Raw genomic sequence first — 23458 nt, forward strand, 5'->3', positions numbered from 1 at the left:
ATGCCTGGAATGCTCTTCCTCCAAATCCCTACATGGCTCCCTCTCTGCCCTGTTTTAGGATCTTACTTGTTGGTGTCTTTTCACCTTCTCTGCTCTAAAACTGCACCCCTTCCTCCCTTCCCTACTATGGTTTTCTCCATAGCAACACTGCCTCCCAGACCTGACACACCCCAGACAGGAGGCCCTCTCTGCAGGGGTTGTTCGTCCTTTGGAACCTGAGCCTGTAGCCCTCCAGGCCGGCTCCTTCTGATCACCCAGGTTTCTGCTAAAACATGGCCTTAGAGAGCCCTCCCCCAGGCCCAAACCAAATTTTTGTTATCTTTATAGCACTCATCGCTCATGTCTGCAGTGTTCTTGTTTATTTGTTTACTAGTTCATCGTCTACTCAAGTAGAATGAGCACCATGAGGGCAGGGATTTTCTCAGCTGTGTCCACCATGGTATCATGAACTCAGTACCAGGCTTGACAAAAAGCGTGGGGCTCCTTAGAACCAGGTATGATTCTCCCAAACAACCCTTGCTCTGCTCTGAGGCTGTCGTACTGATTTGCAAAGATCTGAGTGGGGGATGGCAGAAGCCTGGTACCCAGGGTATTGGGGGCTGATGAGAGACTTAGGCCCAGGTCACCCCTAAGGTTCAAGAGATCCCTAGGAGTGGGGTGGTAGAACCCAGGCCCTTGAGGGAGGCACTGCTACTACCCAGGAGTGGGCGGTGGGGCTGGGCCAAGCCCATGTGTAATGTCTTTCCTCTTCCATCTTCTTTCTGTCCCTCAACACTGTCTGTCTTGATCCTTATGCACTGGGGGTCTGAGTGTCCAGGAGCTCCGGCTTGGCATCCACTGTGGCAGGTGCAGGGTCCTGGGCAAGGACCACAGCTATGTCAGGCCCTCCACAGATGATGGTGAAGGTTTGAGATTCCTCAGGTCCAAGGGTCTGGGCTGTTGTCTAAGGCAAAGAAGTGGTAGAGATGGGGAACATTAGGGAGCAAGTTGCGGGAGAGACAGACAGATACGGTGAGGAACAGGGAGGCAAAGGTGGGAGGAGGGCGTGTCAGGAAACAGAGAGAGATGTGGGCAGAGATATGAGGAGAGAGGAAAGCAGATGTGAGGGCCAGAGAGACATTCATGGGAAAGGAAAGAAGGGTGGGGAAATGGGAAGAGAAGTGCGGGGGCACAGACACAGACACGTGGGGGAAAGAGATGTGCAGGCAGACAGATGTACAGACAGGGTCAGAGATATGGGGGAGACAGAAAATATGCAGATGAAGAGAGACATAGGGAGGTGGGGAAACAGGTGGCAGACAGAGATGATGGGGAGAAAGACAATGAATGTTGGGGAGGGAGGAGATTGTGAGGTAGGGATAGATGAGTAGGAGACAGAGATTGAATGACGGGAGGGGAGGCAGAGACAGGCAGTCAGCTCAGGGGATCTGGCAGGCTCCACAAAGAGCCCCAGGCCCGAGTCTGAGCTCTGTCCCTGCCCCACTGTCCCTCTGTGCCCCAGGCCACAGTCTCAAACTTCAAGCCCCCAGAGGCAGCCACACTGTAGCTCCAGCCGACAGCTATTACCTGAGAATCCAAGCCCAGTGCTGCTAGATCTGCAGAGCCTTCAGGAAAAACAAGACTTTTTTTTTTTTTTTTTTTTTTTGAGACAGAGTCTCACAGTGTCACCCAGGCTGGAGTGCAGTAGCACAATCACAACTCATTGAAGCCTTGACCTTCTGGGCTCAAGCAATACTCCCACTTCAGCCTCTCGAATAGCTAGAACTATAGGTGCAACACTTGGCTAATTTTTTGTATTTCTTGTAGACACAGGGTTTCACCATGTTGTCCAGTCTGGTCTCAAACGATCTACCTGCCTCAGCCTCCCAAAGTGCTGGGATTACAGGCGTGAGCCACTGCACTTGGCCATTATAAATTATTTTAAAGCACTGCGGAGGCCAAACAAATTGTATCTGTGGGTCATGTCCAAACCACTGACTAACAATCTGAGACTCCTGGCCGGGTATGTGGCTCATACCTGTAATCCCAGCACTATAGGAGGCCGAGGTGGGCTGATTACCTGAGGTCAGGAGCTCAAGACCAGCCTGGCCAACATGGCAAAACCCTGTCTCTACTAAAAACACAAAACTCAGCTGGGCATGGTGGCACATGCCTGTAATCCCAGCTGCTTGGGAGGCTGAGACAGGAGAATTGCTTGAACCAGAGAGGCAGAGGTTGCAGTGAGCTGAGATCACGCCACTCCACTCCAGCCTGGGCAACAGAGCGAGACTCCGTCTCAAAAAAAAAAAAAAGAAAAAAAAAATCTGATACCCCTTAACTCCAGAGGTACTGTGGGGGCTCCTTCCTGAGCCCCTTCAGTGAGTCTAGCATTCAGAGCTCTGTGTGGGCAGCTCTCTCATCCAAGCAGGGCTCTGAAAACCATGGGGGCTAGGCTGGGCACCTCAAGCTTGGCCCTAGGGTTTTAGACAGGAGAAAGCCTTGGTCAAACTGTGATTTTCAAAGACATAACACCATTCCTCATCTTCCTCCCCCTCCCCCGCCACCCCACACACACACAGACATAACACCCTACCTCAACTTCCTCCCCTACACACACACACCTTCAACTTCCTCCCCTACACACACACACACACACACACACACACACACACACCCAGCAGTAAAATATAGAGGCAAAAGGGATTCAGATAGGGCCTGGGGGACACTATTACAGAGATTGCAAACTTCAGCTCTACAGGGGCCAGGCAGGAAGCTCTCACAGGCCTCTTCTGCAGCCAGACACCTGGGTTTGAATCCTGGCCCTGAAACGTGTTGGCTGCCTGACTGTGGGCACACTAGTGGACTGCTCTGTGCCTCCATTTTTTCATCTGGAAGATGGAGACAACAGCAGTATTAAGATTATAATGAGTTTTTTTTGTTTGTTTTTTGAGATGGAGTCTTGCTCTTGTTGCCCATGCTGGAGTGCACAATCTTGGCTCACTGCAACCTCTGCCTCCCGGGTTCAAGCAATTCTCCTCCCTCAGCCTCCCGAGTAGCTAGGATTGCAGACGTGTGCCACCACGCCTGACTAATTTTTATATGTTTAGTAGAGATGGAGTTTCACCATGTTGGCCAGGCTGGTCTCGAACTCCTGACCTCGTGATCTGCCCACCTCAGCCTCCCGAAGTGCTGAGATTACAGGCGTGAGCCACCGCACCCAGCCTTGTTTTTGTTTTTGTTTTTGAGATGGCGTCTCGCTCTGTTGCCCAGGCTTGAGTGCAGTGGCGCCATCTCAGCTCACTGCAGCCTCCACCTCCAGGGTTCAAGCGATTCTCATGCCTCAGCCTCCCAAATAGCTGGGATTACAGGCACGCGCCACCATGCCCAACTAATTTTTGTATTTTTAGTAGAGACAGGGTTTCTGTATGTTACCCAGGCTGGTCTCAAACTCCTGAACTCAAGCAATCTGCCTGCCTTGGCCTCCCAAAGTGCTGGGATTACGGGCATGAGCCACCACACCCAGACCATAGTAAGTTTTTTGTTTGGTTGTGGTTTTTGTGTTTTTTTTGAGACAAGGTCTTGCTTGGTCACCCGGGCTAAAGTGCAGTGGTGCGATCTTGGCTCACTGCAGTCTCTGCCTCCTGGGCTCAAGGGATCTTCCTGCCTCAGGCTCCCAAGTAGGTGGGACCACAGGTGCCTACCACAATGTTAATTTTTGTGTTTTAGTGAGACACAGTCTTACCATGTTGTCCAGGCTGGTCTTGAACTCCTAGGTTCAAGCGATCTGCCCACCTTGGCCTCCCAAAGTGCTAGGATTACAGATGTGAGCCACTGCATTTTTTTAAAGTTAACCTTGTAGTGGTCGGGCACGGTGGCTCACACCTGTAATACCAGCATTTTGGGAGGCCAAGGCAGGCAGATCACGAGGTGAGGAGATCGAGACCATCCTGGCTAACCGGTGAAACCCTGTCTCTACTAAAAATACAAAAAATTAGCTGGGCATGGTGGCAGGCACCTGTAGTCCCAGCTACTTGGGAGGCTGAGGCAGGACAATCGCTTGAACCCGGGAGGCAGAGGCTGCAGTGAGCCGAGATTGCACTACTGCACTCCAGCCTGGGCAACAGAGCGAGACTCCGTCTCAAAAAAAAAAAAAAAATTAACCTTGTAGCTCCAGCTCAAAGGATCATAGTGAATTTTCAACTCACTATGTTATAATTCTGTGTCTGGCAGACAATAAGAGCTTCTCAAATATTAAGTATTTAGTATTAGTAAATGGAGCAATCATTACTCAGCTCCAACCAACAGTTGCTTGGCATTGCCAGATTTTGTTTTTCAGGAAAACCTAGAAATTTGTTTTAATTTTCTGTAGAGACAGTGCTTGCTATGTTGCCCAGGCTGGTCTCGAACTCCTGGCCTCCAGCAATCCTCCTGCCTTGGCCTCCCAAAGTGTTGGGATTACAGGCATGAGCCACTGAGCCCGGGAAAGCCAGAAATCCGGAAACACGGGTGAATGTTCTGATTTTTGAATAGGGGATCCTAGACAAAATGAAAACACACTGCAGGCCAGGCCACCACCCATGGATGGGGCTGCCAGGCTGGGGTGCCACTCACCAGGCGCTGCAGACCCCGGCGTGCCCGTGCCAGCAGGCTCTCCCCATGCAGCTGCTGTGCCAGCCGTTCCAGGGCCTGCAGCTGTGCCTGGTGCCGCTCCTGGCACCGTTGCAGCCTCTGCACCCGGTGTTGCAGTGCTCCCAGCACTGCGCCCAGCCCGGTCTGGGCCTGTTGGACAGGGACTTCAGGTTGTGACCCCTCGGGAGTTGGCGCAGGGGCCAGGGGGGTCAGGAGCACAGTGGCCGCAGTCTCGGGGCTCCCCGATGTGGGGCCCAGCACCACTAGGCGCACTGGGCCAGAGACTGGGATGGCAGGGACCTGGGGCAGGGGTGTATTCTCCTGTAGGGGAGGCGGCGGCGAGACTGGCTTCTGGGTGCATCGGGTCCTCCGCTGACTCTAGAAGACAAGGCATGGGGTGCAGGGGTGCCGTGGCCAGACTTCGACTCAGGAAGAAAGGGATGGAGGGTATGTTTCCAAGGGGGACTTGCCTAGGTAAGGCCAGACCTCAGGGAGGAAGTGTCGTCAGGAGGGGAGGACCAAAGTTCAGACTCAAGGAGGGACTTCCCTTAGGAGGGGAGGTCTAGGGGTTGGATTCCAGCAGCAGGACCTCCCGGCGCTCACCTTGGCAGGTGGTGCCCGGGAGAAGATGGAGGGCACTGCATCAGGCCGCAGGTAGCGCACACCCCAGCGCCACTGGAAGCAGGAGGGTGTGAAGTGCTCGCTGCACAAGTGCTGGTGGCAGCTGGGCACCCAGTGCTCACGGCCCATGTGCCGCAGCCAGGCCTGCAGCCGGGGACCATCCTTCAGTGGAAACCTGCATGGGTGGTTGGGGGGTTGGGTCAGTGCTATGAGGTTCAGACTTATCCCTCCCAGAGGATACCCACCCTGGAGGTCTCTCGGCTCCAAGCCTGTGCCTCCCTAGGGCCAGGAAGTAGACCTGTCTTGTGCCCAGTCTTTCTCTATCTCATACACACAACCACAACCCTTTCTTCAGCTTCATCTTTTAGTAGTAGTATTTTGTGAGACGGGGTTTCGCACTTGTCACCCAGGCTGGAGTGCAATGGCACGATCTTGGCTCACTACAACCTCCGCCTCCTGGGTTCAAGAGATTCTTCTGCTTCAGCCTCCCGAGTAGCTGGGACTACAGGCACACGCCACCATGCCTGGCTAATTTTTGTATTTTTAGTAGAGACGAGGTCGCACCATGTTGGCCAGGCTGGTCTTGAACTCCTGACCTCAGGTGATCCACCCACCTTGGCCTCCCAAAGTGCTGGGATTATAGGCATGAGCCACCATGCCTGGCCTTTTTTATTATTATTATTAATTTGAAAGCTCGACCTTTTAAACACCCAGCATCAGCCCAACTCTGCCCCCTCCACTGCCCCTCCTTCCAGCCTCCTTCCTGGTCTTCCTGCCCACAGTCCTGCCCCTCCACTCCCAATTTCTTCTTCCACATCAACCTGTTGGAGCAGTTTATAAAATCAGACATTTACGATGTGGGAGATCGTGCAGCCAAGCGAAAACGTTTCTTCCACAACCATATAAATGGGGGTGTGAGGTTTCTGGATTAAGAGAGATTTAAGAAACATTAGCACAAAGGCAGGATGTGGACCTTGCCTACAACAAACAATTCAGTAAAAAGACATTTTAAGACAACTGGGGAAAACTGAACATGAACTGGGTATAAGGTATGTGTAAGAAACTGGTCAGGCATGGCGGTTCATGCCTGTAATCCCAGCACTTTGGGAAGACAAGGTGGGAGGATCGCTTGAGCCCAGGAGTTCAAGACCAGCCTGGGCAACATAGGGAGACCTCGACTCTACAAAAAAAAAAAAAAAAAATTAGCCACGTGTGGTGGTACATGCCTGTGGTCCCAGATACTCGGGAGGCTGAAGTGGGAGGGTCACCTGAGCCTGGGAGGCAGAGGTTGCAGTGAGCCGAGATTGCACAACTGTACTCCAGCCTGGGTGTCAGAGCCAGACCCTGTCTCAAAAAAAAAATTTTTTTTCATTTTGCTAGGTGTGATAACTGTATTGGTTTATGCTTCTGAAACAAGTCTTCTGTTAGAAATCAGTCTGAAATAATTACGGATAAAAGATCTGATGTCTGGGATTTACTTTAAAATAGTGCAGGACAAAAACTTAGAGGTGTGGGCAGGGCAGTGAAGAAGATAGTGAAGTTGATAACTAGTGACACAGTGATGGATACTGAGGGCTCTACTTTTTGTGTATGCTTGAAAACACCCACTAACAAGTCTTTAAACAACTCAACAATAACAATAAAACACAAATAACCTGATTCAAAAATGGGCAAAGGACTTGAACAAACATTTCTCCAAAGACATACAAATGGCCAATAAGCACATGAAAAGATACTTGACATCTCCAATCATTAGGAAAACGCAGTATCAGAACCCTGATGAAATATCATCTGACAAACACCAGAACAGCTACTATTGAACAACAAAAAAGACGCCGGGCATGGTGGCTCATGTCTGTAATCCCAGCACTTTGGGAGGCTGAGGCGGGAGGATCTCCTGAAGGCAGTAGTCCAAGACCATCCTGGGCAATGTAGCAAGACCTTGTCTCTACGAAAAAATATTTTTTAAATTAGCTGGGTGTGGCGATGTGCATCTATAGTCCTATCTACTTAGGAGGCAATGTGGGAGGACTGCTTAAGCTCAGGAGTTTGAGCGCTGCAGTGAGCTATGATCACACTACTGCATTCCAGCCTGGGTGATGGAGGAGGAGGGGAAGGGGAAGGGGAACGGAGTAAGAGGGGGGAGGAAGAGAAGGAGAAGAACAGTGTGTGTGAGGATGTGGAAAAACTGCTGGAACGCTGGTACACTGCTGGGAATGTAAAACGGTGCTGCCACTGTGGAAAACAATATGGCAGTTCCTCAAACACTGAAAAATAGAATTACCATATGACCCAGCAATCCACTTCTGCTTATATACCCGAAAGAACCGAAAACCGGGTCTCGCAGAGATATTTGCACACCTGCGTTCATAGCAACATAAATCAGGCCTGGCATGGTGGCTCATGCCTGTAATCCCAGCACTTTGGGAGGCTGAGGCAGGCGGATCACTTGAGCCCAGGTGTTCAAGACCAGCCTGAGCAACAGGTGAAATCTTGTCTCTACAAAAAATACAAAAATTAGCCAGATGTGGTGGCGTGTGCCTAGAGGCACAGCTACTCAGGAGGCTGAGGTGGGAGGACTGCTTGAGCCCAGGAGGTTAAGGCTACAGTGAGCCATGATCACATTACTGCACTCTAGCCTGGGCAACAGAGTGACATGCTGTCTCAAAAACAAACAAACAGACAGACAGACAGACAGACAGAAACACAGCAGCATAAATCACAACAGCCAAAAGGTGGAAGTGTCTATCAACAGATACATGGATAAGAAAAATGTTGCATATACATGCAATGGAATTTTATTTTATTTAGTCTTTTTTTTTTTTGGGCAGGGGGAGATACAATCTCACTCTGTCACCCAGGCTGGAGTGCCATGGTGCAATCTCGGCACACTGCAACCTCTGCCTCCTGGGTTCAAGTGATTCTCCTGCCTCAGCCTCGTGGGTAGCTGGGATTACAGGCTCCCGCCACCATGCCCGGCTTATTTATTTATTTTCGCGATGGAGTCTCACTCTGTCGCCCAGGATGGAATGCAGTGGTGTGATCTCAGCTCACTGCAACCTCCGCCCCCTGGGTTCAAGCGACTCTCCCGCCTCAGCTTCCCAAGTAGCTGGGATTACAGGTGCCTGCCACCACACCTGGCTATTTTTGTATTTTTAGTAGAGATGGGGTTTCACCATGTTGGCCAGGCTGGTGTCAAACTCCTGACCTCAGGTGATCCACCCGCCTCGGCCTCCCAAAGTGCTGGGATGACAGGCGTGAGCCACTGCACCTGGCGTGGAATTTTATTTAGTCTTGATCTGACACATGCAACAACACAGATGAACTCTGAGGGCCATTAGGGTAAGTGAAATAAGCCAGTCAAATACTGACGATTCCACTTATATGAGGCAGAAAAGTCAAATTTCTAGAGACAGACAGTGGAATGGTGGTTGCCAAGAGCCTGGGGGAGAGGGAAAGAGGGAATTGTCCAATGGGGATAGAGTGTTTTAGGACAGGAAAAAGTTCTGGATATTGGTTATACAACACTTAACATTAGTGAACTGTACACTTAAAAATGGTCAAAATGGTAGATTTTATGTGTATTTTGCCACAATTAAAAATAATTTTAATAGGCCAGGCACGGTGGCTCACGCCTGTAAACCCAGCACTTTGGGAGGCCGAGGTGGGCGGATCACTTGCGGTCAGACCTCAAGTGATTTTGAATTCAAGTTCAAGACCAGCCTGGCCAACATGGTGAAACCTCATCTCTATGAAAATTACAAAAATTAGCCAGGCCTGGTGGCATGTCCCTGTAATCCCAGCTACTCGGGAGGCTGAGGCAGAAGAATTACTTGAACCTGGGAGGTGGAGGTTGCAGTGAGCCAAGATCACACCACTGCACTACAACCTGGGCGACAGAGCAAGACTCCAACTCAAAAAAAAAAAAAAATTTTTGTTTTAAGTTTTAAAAAATAAAAGCTTTCTCAGTGGTTGTGGGTGGGGATTATCTGATGAGGGACCCTCTAAAGGTGCCCCACTTCTCTGGTTTCCGGGTGCCACTTATTCCCAGCATCTGCTCTTACCCTCTTAGATGGTAATCTACTCTCTATTTAGACCTGGGCTCAAGGCTACCCATAATAAAGACCTCCTTTTCCAGCCTTATTTGCAGCCGGGGTGGCCACATGATCAAGTGCTGGCCAGTTTGTCCTTAGCAGCTGCCAGAAACTGAGACTGTAAATGTTTATTTCAAGCTGCTAAATTTGGGGATAGTTTGTTATATAGCATTAGATAACTAAGACACATCTCATGCATATCCCATCTTCACAATGTTTTCCATATCTGTGATATTACTTATTTCATATTTTTCTTAAAACTAACCAATTTTAACTATTAAACAAAGATACTTAAAAGAGAAACTTTACATCACAATTGAAAATGGAAAATTAGTATCAATTCCATAAACAAAAGCTAACCATAAAAACATCAGATGCTATTACCTACTGAGGGCTATGAGCCTGAGGCCTGCTCTCTTTCTTTCCTTTTCTTTCTTTGTTTTGAGACAGGGTCTTGTTCTGTTGCCCAGGCTAAAGTGCAGAGGCACGATCATGGCTCACTGTAGCCCTGAATTGCTAGGCCCAAGTGATCCTCCCACCTCAGCCTCCCGAGTACCTGGGACCACAGGCATGTGCCACCACACCTGGCTAATTTAAAAATTATTTTTGTAGAGACAGAGGTCTCACTGTGTTGTCCAGACTGGTCTTGAACTCCTGGGCTGAAGTGATCCTCCCACCTTGGCCTCCCAAAGTGCTGCGATTATAGGCATGAGGCACCGCACCCCACCCCTGCTCTCTCTTTGTTGAAAAGAAAGACTAGTGAGTGCTAGAGAATTAGGGACAAAATTCCTACAGGAGAGAGGGTAAATAAACATAGGCACATCCACACAAAAGAATACGATGCAGCTATAAAACAGAATGTAGAGGTACTCTGTGAACTGACAAGCTATTGTCAGGCAGTATTATGTGAAAAAAAGCAAGGTTCTAAATAGACTATCTCAGCTTTTAGTCATTGTGGTAGCCCCCAAAAGCTATCCATGTCCTAATTCCTGGAAATTGTGACTATTATTTTATTTATTTATTTATTTTATTTTTTTTGAGATGGAATCTCGCTCTGTCGCCCAGGCTGGAGTGCAGCGGCGCAATCTTGGCTCACTGCAAGCTCCGCCTCCCAGGTTCACGCCATTCTCCTGCCTCAGCCTCCCGAGTAGCTGGGACTACAGGCGCCTGCCACCACGTTTGGTTAATTTTTATATATTTATTTATTTATTTAGAGACAGGGTTTTGCTCTGTCACTCAGGTTGGAGTTCTGTGGTGTGATCTTGGCTCCCTGCGGCATCAAACTCCCCAGGTTCAGGCAGTCCTCCCACTTCAGCCTCCCAAGTAGCTGGGACTACAGGCATGTGCCACATGCCGAGCTAATTTTTATATTTTTTGTAGAGATGGGGTTTTGCCTTGTTGCCCAGGCTGGTCTCAAACTCCTGGGCTCAAGCAATCCTCCCACTTCGGCCTCCCAACGTGCTGAAATTACAGGCGTGAACCACCGTGCCAGGCCTGAATATTACCTTATATGACAAAAGATGTGACTAAGTTAAGGATCTTGAGATGGGGAGATTATCCTGGGTCATCCGGGTTGGCCCTAAATGCCACTACAAGTATCCTTTTAATAAGAGGGAGGAGAATATATTACCACAGAAAAGAAGAGAGGGCAATGCAACCATGGAGGCAGAGACTGGAGAGATGTGGCCACAAGCCAAGCACTGCCTGCAGCCACCAGAAACCGGAACAGGCAAAGAAGAGATTCTCCCCCAGAACCTCCAGAGGAGTACAGCCCTGCCGACACCTTGGTTTTGGCCCAGGAAAGCCGATTTGGACTCCTGGCCTCTAGAACTGTTAGAAAATAATTTGTCTTGTTTTAAGCCACCAAGTTTGTTAGAGCAGCATGGGAAACTAATAGCGTAATAAAGGGAGAAATAAGAACGTCTTTCACATTTGCTGGTATTTATATAAAGAAACTATGGTGATGTGGTTTGGCTCTCTGTCCCCACTCAAATCTCATCTCGAACTGTAATCCCCATGTGTCAAGGGAGGGACACGATGGGAGGTGACTGGATCATGGGGGATGTTTCCCCCATGCTGTTCCCATGATAGTGAGTGAGTTCTCATGAGATCTGATGGTTTAAAAGTGGCAGTTCCCCTCTTGCTCTCTCTCTCTCCTGCCCCCATGTAAGATGTTTGCTTTCCCTTCGCCTTCCACCATGATTGTAAGTTTCCTGAGGCCTCCCCAGCCATTCAGAATGGTAAGTCCATTAAATCTTTTTCCTTTATGAGTTACTCAGTCTCAGGTAGTTGTTTATAGTAGTGTGAGAACAGACTAAGACACATAGGAAGGACACACAAGAAACTAAAGAGGCTACCAGTGGGGAGGAGGTGGATGGGATGAACGGAGATGGGGAGAGCCAAGACTTCTCAGACAAAGGCACATGGAGGTGGAGGTGGCGGGTAGCTGGTGAAAGAGCACAGAAAGGCTGACTCAGAGAACAGCAATGGCACCCAGAGAGCAGAACCCCAGGGCACACAGCCAGGGAGTCTGGCTGCTGTAGTCAGCCTCCCTCTAAGATCCCAATGTTCTCAGCGGCCCCATTCTTCCGGGACACAAACACAAGATCTATTGCAACAGCATTCCCCATTCTTATTGCCACCATCTCCCAGGCAGAATCTGCCAATGGACTACTCGTATCTATTCTCTGCCTTTTCCTTACTAACAGAACTCCAACTTTCTTTGAGGCCACAATGTGTCCTGCTAAAAGACTACGTTTCCCAGGATCCTTTGCAGCTGGGTGGGGCCATGTGACTACCTTCTGGCCAAGGAATGCTTTAGTGTTGTGTGGGATCTCTGGGATGGTGTCTTAAATGGAAGGGACGATCAACAGGATTCAGCAGCTCAAAGAGCAAAGGAAAAAAGTCAATATCCTAAGAAAGGTCTCCTTAATTGGTCTTACTCTCTCTTGTTCCTCTGGATAGCAGCATTTGTAATGGGCAATATTGCTTTCTAAAAAACTACCTTAAGCAGACAACAAGTGTTCCCCTTTGTATGCAGTCAAATGCTCTACCACTGAGCTATACCCCCATGTTCCCCTTTGTATAAACTATTTTAGTCTTGCTGGTCATCTTGTCCAGAGCATGGGGTGGCATATACCGCTAGAAGTCCTTTTTTTCTTTCTTACTAACGTAACTCAAAATTTCTTCAGGCTGATTAAATGCCCAGCTTTTAAAGACCACAATTCCCAGCCTCTTTTCCAGTTGGGGGTGACCAATGATGAAAAGGTGCCATTAAACGGGGTTTCTGGGAAGGCCTTATAAAGGGAGATGATTCAGTTTAGACCTGAACGCTTTTTGTTCTTCCTCCCTTCCCTTTTCCTCCTGTAAGGAATGGTGGCAGTGGTGGCTGGGGCACTGGCAGCCACCTTGGATGGAAGCCACAGGCTAAGGATGACAGAGCAGAAAGAGGCCAGGCACGGTGGCTCACACCTGTAATCCCAGCACTTTGGAGGCCAAGGTGGGAGAATCATTTAAGGCCAGGTGTTTGAGACCAGCCTGGCCAACATGGCAAAACCCTGTCTCTACTAAAAATACAAAAATTAGCTGGGTATGGTGACATGCGCCTGTAATTCTGTAATTCCAGCTACTTGGGTAGCTGAGGCATTATCCCTAGAACCCAGGAGGTGGAAGTTGCAGTGAGCTGAGACTGTGCCACTGCATTCCAGCTTGGGTGACAGAATGAGACTTTCAAAAAAAGAAAGAAAGAAAGAAAAATAGAGATAGGACCCTCATTTCTCATGACTGTGGAGCTACTATCCCAGTGCTGGTTTGCCAACCTCTGTACTTGCTCTATATGAGGGAAAATAAACCCTGTAATAGAACGTCTGCTCTCTCTCTCCACATGAGGATTACACATGCCCACTCCATTGACTTGAGGCTTGCTATATACTTGCTCCAGCCAAAAGAATGCCAGTGAAAGTGACACAGGCCACTTCTAAATATGAAATTGACCAAGAGCCACTGGGTGATTCACTCAACTTTCTCTTTTCCTCCTCCTGCAAGACCAGCAATATTCCAAATAGGGATAGTTTCTTCAGCCTGAGACCCCAATTAAGATACTGTAGAATAGGACCACAAATGACCAGCAAAGGACATAGTGTGAGCATGAAATACACCTTTGGGCCACGTGTGGTGATTCATGCCTGTAATCCCAGCACTTTGGGAGGCTAAAGCAGGAGGACTGATTGAGCCCAGGAGTTCCAGCCTGGGCAACATAGTGGGACTTCATTTCTTTTCTTAGACGAAGTTTCATCCTTGTTGCCTAGGCTGGAGTGAAGTGGCACGATCTTGGCTCACTGCAACCTCTGCCTCCCAGGTTCAAGCAATTCTCCTGCCTCAGCCTCCCGAGTAGCTGGGATTACAGGCACCTACCACCACGCTTGGCTAATTTTTTGTATTTTTAGTATAAACAGGGCTTCTTTCTTTCTTTCTTTTTTGAGACAGAGTCGCTCTGTCACCCAGCTTGGAGAGCAGTGGCGCGATCTTGGCTGACTGCAACCTCTGCCTCCCAGGTTCAAGCGATTCTCCCATCTCAGCCTCCTGAGTAGCTGAGATTACAGGCGCGTGCCACCACACCTGGCAATTTTTGTATTTTTAGTAGAAATGGGGTTTCACCATGTTGGCCAGGCTGGTCTCGAACTCCTGACCTCAGGTGACCCACTTGCCTCGGCCTTCCAAAGTGCTCGGATTACAGGCGTGAGCCACCGCGCCCAGCCCAATGGGACTTCATTAGAAAAATTTGCCTTTCATTAGAAAATCTGAAATTTCATTAGAAAATTTGCCTTTCATTAGAAAAATTTGCCTGACAAGGTGGTGTCTGCCTATAGTCACAGCTACTCAGGAGGCTGAGGCGGGAGGTCTGCTTGAGCCCAGGAGTTTGAGGCTGCAGTGAACCATCATGGTGTTGCACTCTAGCCCAGGTGATAGAGACCCCTTCTAAAAAAAAAAAAAAACAAAAAACCACCTTTGTTGTAGTAAGCCACTGAGATTTGAGAAGTTTGTTTGTGCAGCATAACTTAACCACACTGATTCCTATAGACCCCATAATTTGTTTAAGCAACTCTTATTGCAGGACTTTGTCACTACCAAGCAGATACAATTCTAAGTGATAGGTCCCCCATAAGAGATGACCCCATTGCCACTGTCCCTGAAAGGGCCTAAGACAGAGCTAATGAAAGCTAGCCAGGCATGGTGGCACATGCCTGTAGTCCCAGCTGCTCAGGAGGCTGAGATGGAGCTGGTCCGAGTATTGTGGGTTATTGTTAAGCTGATTTAACATTGTCTCCCCACACAACCATGCTTGACTAGCATAAAAATAAAATGAAAAATGAAAAAAAAAAGGAGGCTGAGATGGGAGAACTGCTTGAGCCCGGGAGGCTGAAGCTGCATTGAGCCATGATCGCACCACTGTACTCCAGCCTGGGTGACAAAGCAAGATCACGTTTCAAAAAAGAGAGAGAGAGTGAACTAATGAGTGTTCCCATTGGCTGCCAAGCAGGATTTCAAGCTATTTCCTGGCAGCCAATTCCCTCAACGTGTCTCATCTTATCTCTCACCTGGCATCCATGCCCTCTCCTAAGCCTCTTTTGGAAACTGCTTCTCATCTAACTCTTAACTAAGTGGCTTCTGCAAGACTGACTCAGGGGTAGGCCCTAAGGTGGAAATGGGCTAGTCACTAGTGGGTGCCAATGAAGACATGAAGTGATTTTTATACAGTCATCTGGCTGCTATATACAGTCGTCATCATTTTCCTCCTTATTATTACATACAAAGCACTTAGAACAGTGCCTGGCATAAGGTAAATACTAAGTAACTATTGTTGTTGTTATGAGGGAGGTAAGAGTGGAAATGGGCCGGGCACGGTTGCTCACACCTGTAATCCCAGTACTTTGGGAGGCCAAGGTGGGTGGATCACCTGTGGTCAGGAGTTCAAGACCCACCTGGCCAACATGGTGAAACTCCACCTCTACTAAAAATACAAAGAATTGGCTGGGTGTGGTGGTGTGCACCTGTGGTCCCAGCTACTCAGGAGGCTGAGGTAGGAGAATTGCTTGAACCTGGGAGGCAGAGGTTGCAGTGAGCCGAGATCATACCACTGCACTCCAGCCTGGGTGGTAGAGCAAGACCCTGTCTCAAAAAAAAAAAAAAAAGATGATGGCAGCCTGGACTACGTGATGACAGTGGATGTGATGAGAAGTAGTCTGGGGAATGTGTTTTCCTTATTTCTTATTTATTTATTTTGAGACAAGGTCTCACACGGTTGCCCAGGCTAGAGTACAGTGGCGCAATCACAGCTCACTGCAGCCTCAGTTCCTGGGCTCCAGTGATTCTCTCACCTCACTGTCCCGTGTAGCTGGAACTACAGGCGTGTACCACCACATCCAGCTAATTTTTTACATTTTGTAGAGATGGGTTTTGCCACGTTGCCCAGGCTGGTCTCAAATTGCTGGGCTCAAGTGATCCTCCTGCCTCGACTTCCCAAAGTGCTGGGATTACAGGTGTGAGCCACCATGCCCAGCCTATCTTTCCTTATTTCTTAATGATTTATTTAGGACTTTCTCATTTGTGTTTATAACTGTCTTGTCAAGGTGTTAGAGATTTTGTTGTGGTTGTTGCAGGAGGGAGACATGTCTTGAGGGTAGAGCCAAAGGGCAGGTTAATGGACTAGTGGTGGACGAAAAGGAAGGATCATGGGTAACTCCCAGGTCACGTACTCAGTTCCTCAATGTTTGACCCCTCACCTATCCATGAGCTCTGTCATGGCAGAAACAAGATCTGTCAGGGTTCTTTGTGTCCAGCAGGGGCTTACTTGCTTCTCCAAGAAATACTCAAAAAGTTGCTGAATTAATCAACAGTTGCCAGAGTCATATACAGGCTTAAAGTCCCCCCTGAATCCCTTTGGCCCTACACCAGGGTCCCTCAAAGGATCCGTGAGACATCACGGCTTTCCTGCTGGCTTTCCTGGAGAGCCCATCTGAAACGCATTCATCAAATCGACCCAACGAATCTTTACTAAGCACCTACTATGTGCCAGGCAATATTCTAGAGGTTGGAGACACAAACAGGAGGAAACAAGAAAGACAAAGACAAAACCTCTGGCTTGACTGAACTGACATCTAGTGGGGGAGATAATGAATGAATACATCGAAAACGCGACATGCAGACAGTGATGTGTTAAAGAGAAAAATAAAGCAGGAGACAGAGAGAATCGTGTGTGTGTTTGGGTGTCAGTTACAGTTTTCCATAGGGTGGTAGTCATAAAGGCAAGTACTTTAAAATCAGAGGGAATGGCACAGGCAAAGTCCCCAGGGCAGCAACATGCCTGCCACACTACAGGAACATGAAGTAGGCCAGTGTCACTGGTGTGAAGGGCAGGAGAAAAGAGTTGAGGTCACACTGGTATCAGGGAACCAGCTCTGTAGGACTTTGCAGGCCTGCTTTCTACCTGTTCCAGCCTCACTTTATTTTTTATAGTGAGGTGGGAGTCACGGAAGGGATCTGGGCAGAGGAGGGCGCCGATCTGACTCAGGTGTTCACAGGCTCCCTCTGGCTGCAAGCAGGGAACAGACTGGGGGTGACGGAGCAGGGAGACCAATGAAGAGGCTGCTAAAATAGTCCAGTCTGGAGGTGATAATTGCCAGGAGCAGGATGCAGGAAGAGGAGAAGGTTAGAAGTGATCAAATTCTGGACAGTTTGTAAAGGGAGAGCCAACTGGATTTGCTGAGGGATTGGATGAGGAATGTGTCCTAGCCCACTTAGGCTAAGACCACCAGGGACAAACCTGTAGTCCAACACAGTCAGATTTATTTACAATGGCAATGGAGGAGTCTGCACACCAGAAATACCGTAGGCCAGGGGTCCCCAACCCCCAGGCTACAGACCAGTACCAGTCTATGGCCTGTTAGGAACAGGGCGGCACAGCAGGAGGTGAGCGGCAGGCAGGTGAGCCAGTGAGAGAAGCTTCATCTGTATTTACAGCCACTCCCCACTGCTCGCATTACCACCTGAGTTCCGCCTCCTGTCAGAGCAGCAGCAGCATTAGATTCTCACAGGAGTGTGAATCCTATTCTGAACTGGGCATGTGAGGGATCTAGGTTGCCCTCCATTTTGTTTGTTTGTTTGTTTTTTGGGTTTTTTTTTTTTTTTTTTTTTTTTTAGATAAAGTCTCACTCTTTCGCCAGGCTGGCAGGCTGGCATGCAGCGGCGCAATCTCGGCTCACTGCAACCTCCACCTCCTGGGTTCAAGTGATCCTCCTGCCTCAGCCTCCCAAGTAGCTGGGATTACAGGCATGCGCCACCACACCTAGCTAACTTTTGTATTTTTAATAGAGACAGGGTTTCACCATGTTGGCCAGGATGGTCTCGATCTCCTGACCTCGTGATCCACCCGCCTTGGCCTCCCGAAGTGCTGGGATTACAGGCATGAGCCACTGCACCTGGCCAGTTGCCCGCTTTTTGTGAGAATCTAATGCCTGATGATCTGAAGAGTTTCATCCCAAAACCATTCCCCCAACCCTATCCCATCCGTGGAAAAAGTGTCTTCCCCAAAACCAGTCCCTGGTGCCATAAGGGTTGGGGACTGCTGTCATAGGCCCTATGGGCCTTTGTTTGGTGAGGGAGTCTCAACAAACATAGAGTTATTTTTTAGGTGAAATGTAAACTAAGCAGTGTTCAGATTGCCTCAAAGCAAATCAGAACTGTGTGTAAAGGGATCAATATCAGGTCTGGATGGTGAAGTGGGCCCAGGGTTTGTCTTCTCAGAAGCAATAAAGTTTACATAGATGTAGAATATTGTGTCCTTATCTGAAGCTCCAAACCTGGATTGTAAATAGGGACTGCTTTTCTATGTCAAAGTGACTTAGCTCCTCCAAGCAAAAGTGAGATGTTTCATTCTTACTTGACGTGATTTCAAACAGCAAAGTTTGTGATCATCTCTGACTTTAGACAACCAAAGTTTCCTACTAAGAAAGCAGTAGACACTCAAAGGATGGGAATTCTGCCACTTTACATCTGCAGTATGTCCAAGAGAAATATTTTTTCCTGGCTGGGTGCAGCGGCTCACGCCTGTAATCCAAGTACTTTGGGAGGCCGAGGCAGGAGGATTGCTTGTGCCCAGGAGTTTGAGACTAGACTGGACAACATAGGGTGATCCCATCTCTCTCTTTAAAAACAAATTTTTTTTTTTGAGACGGAGTCTCACTCTTGTCGCCCACGCTGGAGTGCAGTGGCCTGATCTTGGCTCACTGCAACCTCCGCCTTCCGGGTTCATGCAGTTTTCCTGCCTCAGCCCACGGAGTAGCTGGAATTACAGGCATGAGCCACCACGCCCAGCTAATTTTTGTATTTTTAGTAAACACGGGGTTTCACCATGTTGGCCAGGCTGGTCTCGAACTCCTGACCTCAGGTGATCCGCCTGCCTCGGCCTCCCAAACTACTGGGATTACAGGCGTGAGCCACCGCGCCTGGCCAAAAAAAAAAAAAAAAAAATTAAATTATCCAGGCATGGTGGCGCATGCCTCTGGTCCCAGCTACTTGGTAGGGTGAGGTGGGAGGATCACTTGAGCCCAGGAGGTCGAGGTTGCAGTGAGCTGTGATCGTTCCACTGCATTCCAGCCTGGGCGACAAAGCGATCTGGTCTCAAAAAAAAAAAAAAAAAAAAGCAAAGAATTTTTTTTCCTAGTAATTCTTCCACCAACTGGCTTATGTCAGCCAGATAAATAAGGAGACAGATCTTTTACAGTCGAAGCTAATTCTGACTTTCCCAAGTATGACGAAAGAGAAGAGGTAAGGATAACATTTTTTAAACCTAAGCAACAAGAAGAATGAAGTACGCTACTAAGATAGGACAGACTGGAAGGTTTTGGGGGAGACACGATCGCAAGCTCAGTTTCGGATGCTCTGAGTTTCAGATGGCTCAAATGCGTGGGGAGGGCAAGTGGGCATCTGCAGGCTCTATAAGAGCCTGCACCGACTTCACTTCTTACATCCCTTTCACTCTTCGGCTCGCTTCGCTCGCTATCTGTAGTTAATCGTCTACTCCTGCTGTTTCCCACGCCTGCACCTTTGTATGTGCAGTGGACACTGCCGGGAAGGCCATCTCCTTACGGTTTAACCCCACTTCCTAACACTCTCAAGCAAGACCAGAAGCCCCGCATAGCAGCACTAATGCTCGGGCCCCGCCCCTCCCAGGGTCCCGCCTCCCTCAAGCCCCGCCCCGCGCTGCGCTCACTTGTAGAAGCTCACAGGGCGGTTGTCCGCGCCCAGGCGGCCCGCAGTGTTGGAGCAGTTCGGCGCCCTGCAGTACTTGGGCATGGCTGTCCAGCCCCCGCTGAGTTTTGCCGGGTCAGCGGCTGCACTTTGGTTCTCGCGGAGCGCCGCCTAACCCCGCCCCGCCCGCGCGCTCGCCGCCTGCCTCACGTGACGTCCGTGGAGTCTCGTCACGTGCCGGGGAGACACCTGAGAGCGCCTGCCTAGTAGGCGCCCCTCCACAGTGTCACAGTCACGCCCTCGTCACGTGACGAATGGGCCATAGCGAGTACTGTGCACCTGCGCAAAGCCGGCCCTTCGTCACCCCCGACTTTCATCACGTGTTGGGGGAAAGGGCGGCGTCACGGCGTTTCTGAGCCTGCGCCAACCAAATCAACTGGCTAGTCAATCTCTTACGGCTCCACCCTACGCCTACATCCGGGCGACCGTTGGGGCGCACGTAGTTCCTCTGGGTGGCGGCAAAAACCGAGGTGAGGCGGCCGTGGCCTTAGCCTCGTAAAAATTAAAACCTGTATGTTTCAGCGAATAATGAAAACGCAGTCTGGATGAAAGACCCCACGACGTTTGATCAGGCTTCTCGTACACTAGCCGTGGCCCCGCCCCGCCAGGCACTCGCTCCGCCTCTTCGCCCCCATTGGTCCTAAGCGCCGCCCGGCATCCCTGCGATTGGCTAGGCCGGGCCCGTCGCGTCCAATAGGCGGAAGCGCCGGCTTTCCCGCGGCTGTTCGCTGTTCCTGTGGGTCGTGGCGGTGGCGGCAGCGGCGGTTAGGGGATGTAACGGTCGCCCGGCTGCGGCGTGACGATGGCGGCCGTAGGGTCCGGAGGCTATGCGCGGAACGATGCAGGGGAGAAGCTGCCCTCTGTCATGGCGGGAGTTCCGGCGCGGAGGGGCCAGTCCTCCCCGCCCCCCGCCCCACCGCTCTGCCTCCGGCGGCGGACGCGACTCTCGACGGCCTCCGAGGAGACGGTGCAGAACCGGGTGAGAAGCTGCTCGCCATGTCTACCCCAGTTCCAGGCTTCCTAGGTTTCCCCCTAGTCCCGTCCTGAGAACTGTGGCCCCGACATCAGCCCCCGGCCAGTCCCCTCAGGTTGTTCCCTGTAATGCCTTTTCTCCTAATCCCCGCCTCTTTAGCCACGGCCCCTCCCACTTTCTCATCGCTGCCTTCCCGGCTCCACCCTCAGCGTTGGAGCAATTCCGGGGTTCCTCCCTGGTTCCCACCCGTGGAAATGCATTTTGCTTCTGCAAATCACAGCCTAGTCCTGCTATATTTTAACCCCCGTTCTATCGCCTTTAGACGTCACGATCATAGCTGAGTCATTAAGGTCCTGGCCTGGGAGTCATTAAGGTCCCTTTGAGGGTTCGATCCAGTGTTACCTGCCCCAACTCTTCCTCGCTTCTACCCCGCCTTCTCTCACCTTCTGCGGTCTCTATCCTTTTTCCTCACCAAGGTGGGATTCTTAATCCATATTGTCACTCAAAACTATGAAAAAGACGTGAGAAGTTATTTATAAAATCTCTGCAGTGCTGCCTGGGGAGGAGGGCGTACAGAACAGTTCCCTAAATCCTGAGACAGAAACACGGAAGGAAATGATTTCACAGTAGGTAGAAGGAATTCCATTAGCACAGCGGCAATTTTAAAAAAAATTGTTTTCCAGCTCTGTGGGCACAAAATCTGTTTTTATAAAATGGAGATGATAAGAACAATACTACTGGTAGGGCGCGGTGGCTCACGCCTGTTATCCCAGCACTTTGGGAGGCCGAGGTGGGCTGTTCACCTGAGATCAGTTCAAGACCAGCCTGGCCAACATGGTGAAACCCCGTCTCTAAAAAAAGTAGAAAAATTAGCCTGGCGTGGTAGCGCGCGCCTGGAATCCCAGCTACTTGGGAGGCTGAGGCGGGAGAAATCGCTTGAACTCGGGAGGTGGAGGTTGCAGTGAGCTGAGGTCATGTCACTGCACTCCAGCCTGGGCGACAGAGTGAGACTCTGTCTCAAAATAAATAAATAAATAAATAAATTATACTATTGCATTGGAGGGAAATGAAATTTTAATTGTGATCTTCTTGGCACAGAGTCCAGATAAAGGGAGGATACCTGGTAGCTGCTGGTGGAGCTTGTTCCTGCCCCATGACTTTCTCCTGCACTGTGATTATACCGCCCACTCCTGGCTACAGGGCTCTGGCTGTACCTCCCGTGTCCTCTCTGTCACCAGGTTCAGTCACACTGGCCTGCTTTTGTTTTTCCTGAGCCTCCATATTCTTTTCTGCCTCCTGGCCTTTGTGATTGGTGACTCCTCAGCCTGGGCTTTTTGCTGCAATCTACCTGGCTGGCTCCTTCCCATCCTTCAAGTCTCAGCCTGAATGTCGCTATCTTGAAAGGCCTTCTCGAACCCCATTCTAAAAGCAAACAGCCACCTTCATCTCTCACCCAGCACCCTATACTTCATAGCCTTTATCTTACATGTTCCTGAAAGTGCCCTTTGAGCTATTAAACTACATATAACAATAGCAAATTCAGAGAGGTGTTATAGCAAGGTGGCTAACAGCACAGACTGCTGTTGATGGTATGGTTGGACCCAGGCAGCCTGAGCTTAAACTTTAGTCCTGTTCTTCCTGGCAGGTTATGAACTTTGCTTTTTCTTTCCTTTTTTTTTTTTGGTGAGATGGGGTCTTACTCTGTCATCCAGGCTGTAGTGCACTGGGGTGATCTTGGCTCACTGCAGTCTCAGCCTCCCTGGGCTCAGGTGATCTTCCTACCTCAAGCCTCCTGAGTAGCTGGGAGTACAGGCACATGCCACCATACCTGACTAATTTTTTTTGTGTTTTTTGGTAGAGACAGGGTCTTGCTGTGTTGGCCAGGCTGGTCTTGAACTACTGAGCTCAAGCGATCTGCCTGCTTCGGCCTCCCAAAGTGCTAGGATTACAGGCGTGAGCCACTGTGCCCCGCCAAGTTGTGAACTTAGCTGTGCCTCAGTTTTCTTATCTGTAAAATGAGAATAATGATGTAGAAATCTCTCATAGGGTGTTTGTGAGGATTCAATGAGGTTACATATCCTAGGTACTTAGAACAACACTGGCACATGGGAAGTACTCTATTCATGTTAGCTAATACTGATATTATGACTGTGTATTTGGGGTAATATTTATTTATTTATTTTTTGTTTGGCAGCACAGAGTTGATCTGTCTTGCAAAGACCTAGTCTAAAAGTGACTATTCATACCAGTACCCAGTAATGCTGATCGACAGATAAGACAACATGAGTGCCATGGCTTGGTTGTTTGTGTTGGAATCCTGGCACTACCCCTTCCTGGATGGGTGACCCCTCTTGGCCTCTGTTTTCCTCGTCTTTTTTGTTCCTTTTTTTTTTTTTTTTTTTTTTTTGAGAGAGAGTCTCACTCTGTCGCCCAGGCTGGAGGGCAATGGTGCCATCTCAGCCCACTGCAACCTCCGCCTTCTGGGCTCAAGCAATTTTCCTGCCTCAGCCTCCTGAGTACCTGGGATTATAGGCATGGGCCACCACACCTGACTAATTTTTTTGTATTTTTAGTAGAGACAGGGTTTCACCATCTTGGCCAGGATGGTCTCAAACTCCTGACTGAGCCACCACACCCAGCCTTGTTTAAATTTTAAATATTACTGTTCATGTGTTTTTTTACTTGAAACCGCTCAAATTTCTGGACTGTGAATCTAATGTGGTGAAACTGTCTACCTTTGGTCACTACTGTGTCTCTCCTGTACAGCCCAAAGTGCTAGCTTTAGAGCCAGACTGCCTGGGTTTGTATATCAACATTGCCACTCGCAGATATAGGATCTTGGGCCTCAGACTTC

The 23458-nt window shown here is 49.5% G+C and overlaps 2 protein-coding genes across 12 annotated transcripts in view; one reads left to right on the forward strand and one right to left on the reverse strand.

Moving 5' to 3' along the window:
• Positions 1-344: 344 nt before the first annotated feature.
• Positions 345-20046, reverse strand: THAP8 (THAP domain containing 8). The gene is made up of 4 exons (XM_054462310.2): positions 19594-20046; positions 5212-5404; positions 4591-4986; positions 345-943 (listed from the first exon to the last, which is right to left on the reverse strand). The coding sequence occupies exons 1-4, from the start codon at positions 19674-19676 to the stop codon at positions 791-793; spliced, it is 825 nt and encodes a 274-aa protein (XP_054318285.1). The 5' UTR covers positions 19677-20046; the 3' UTR covers positions 345-790.
• Positions 20047-20350: 304 nt separating this feature from the next.
• The window catches only part of WDR62 (WD repeat domain 62), a 49192-nt gene continuing 46084 nt past the window's right edge, over positions 20351-23458 (forward strand). For 9 of the 11 annotated variants that reach the window (XM_054462299.2, XM_054462303.2, XM_054462298.2 and 6 more), the window contains exon 1: positions 20434-20610. In XM_054462299.2, the coding sequence (XP_054318274.1) occupies positions 20434-20610 (177 nt within the window). Of the gene's footprint in view, positions 20611-23458 lie in introns of all 11 variants that reach the window. The other 2 variants (XM_054462297.2, XM_054462301.2) reach the window with 2 other exon arrangements.

Source organism: Pongo pygmaeus, chromosome 20 (assembly GCF_028885625.2).
Source record: "Pongo pygmaeus isolate AG05252 chromosome 20, NHGRI_mPonPyg2-v2.0_pri, whole genome shotgun sequence".
In the NCBI taxonomy this organism is placed as follows: domain Eukaryota; kingdom Metazoa; phylum Chordata; class Mammalia; order Primates; family Hominidae; genus Pongo; species Pongo pygmaeus.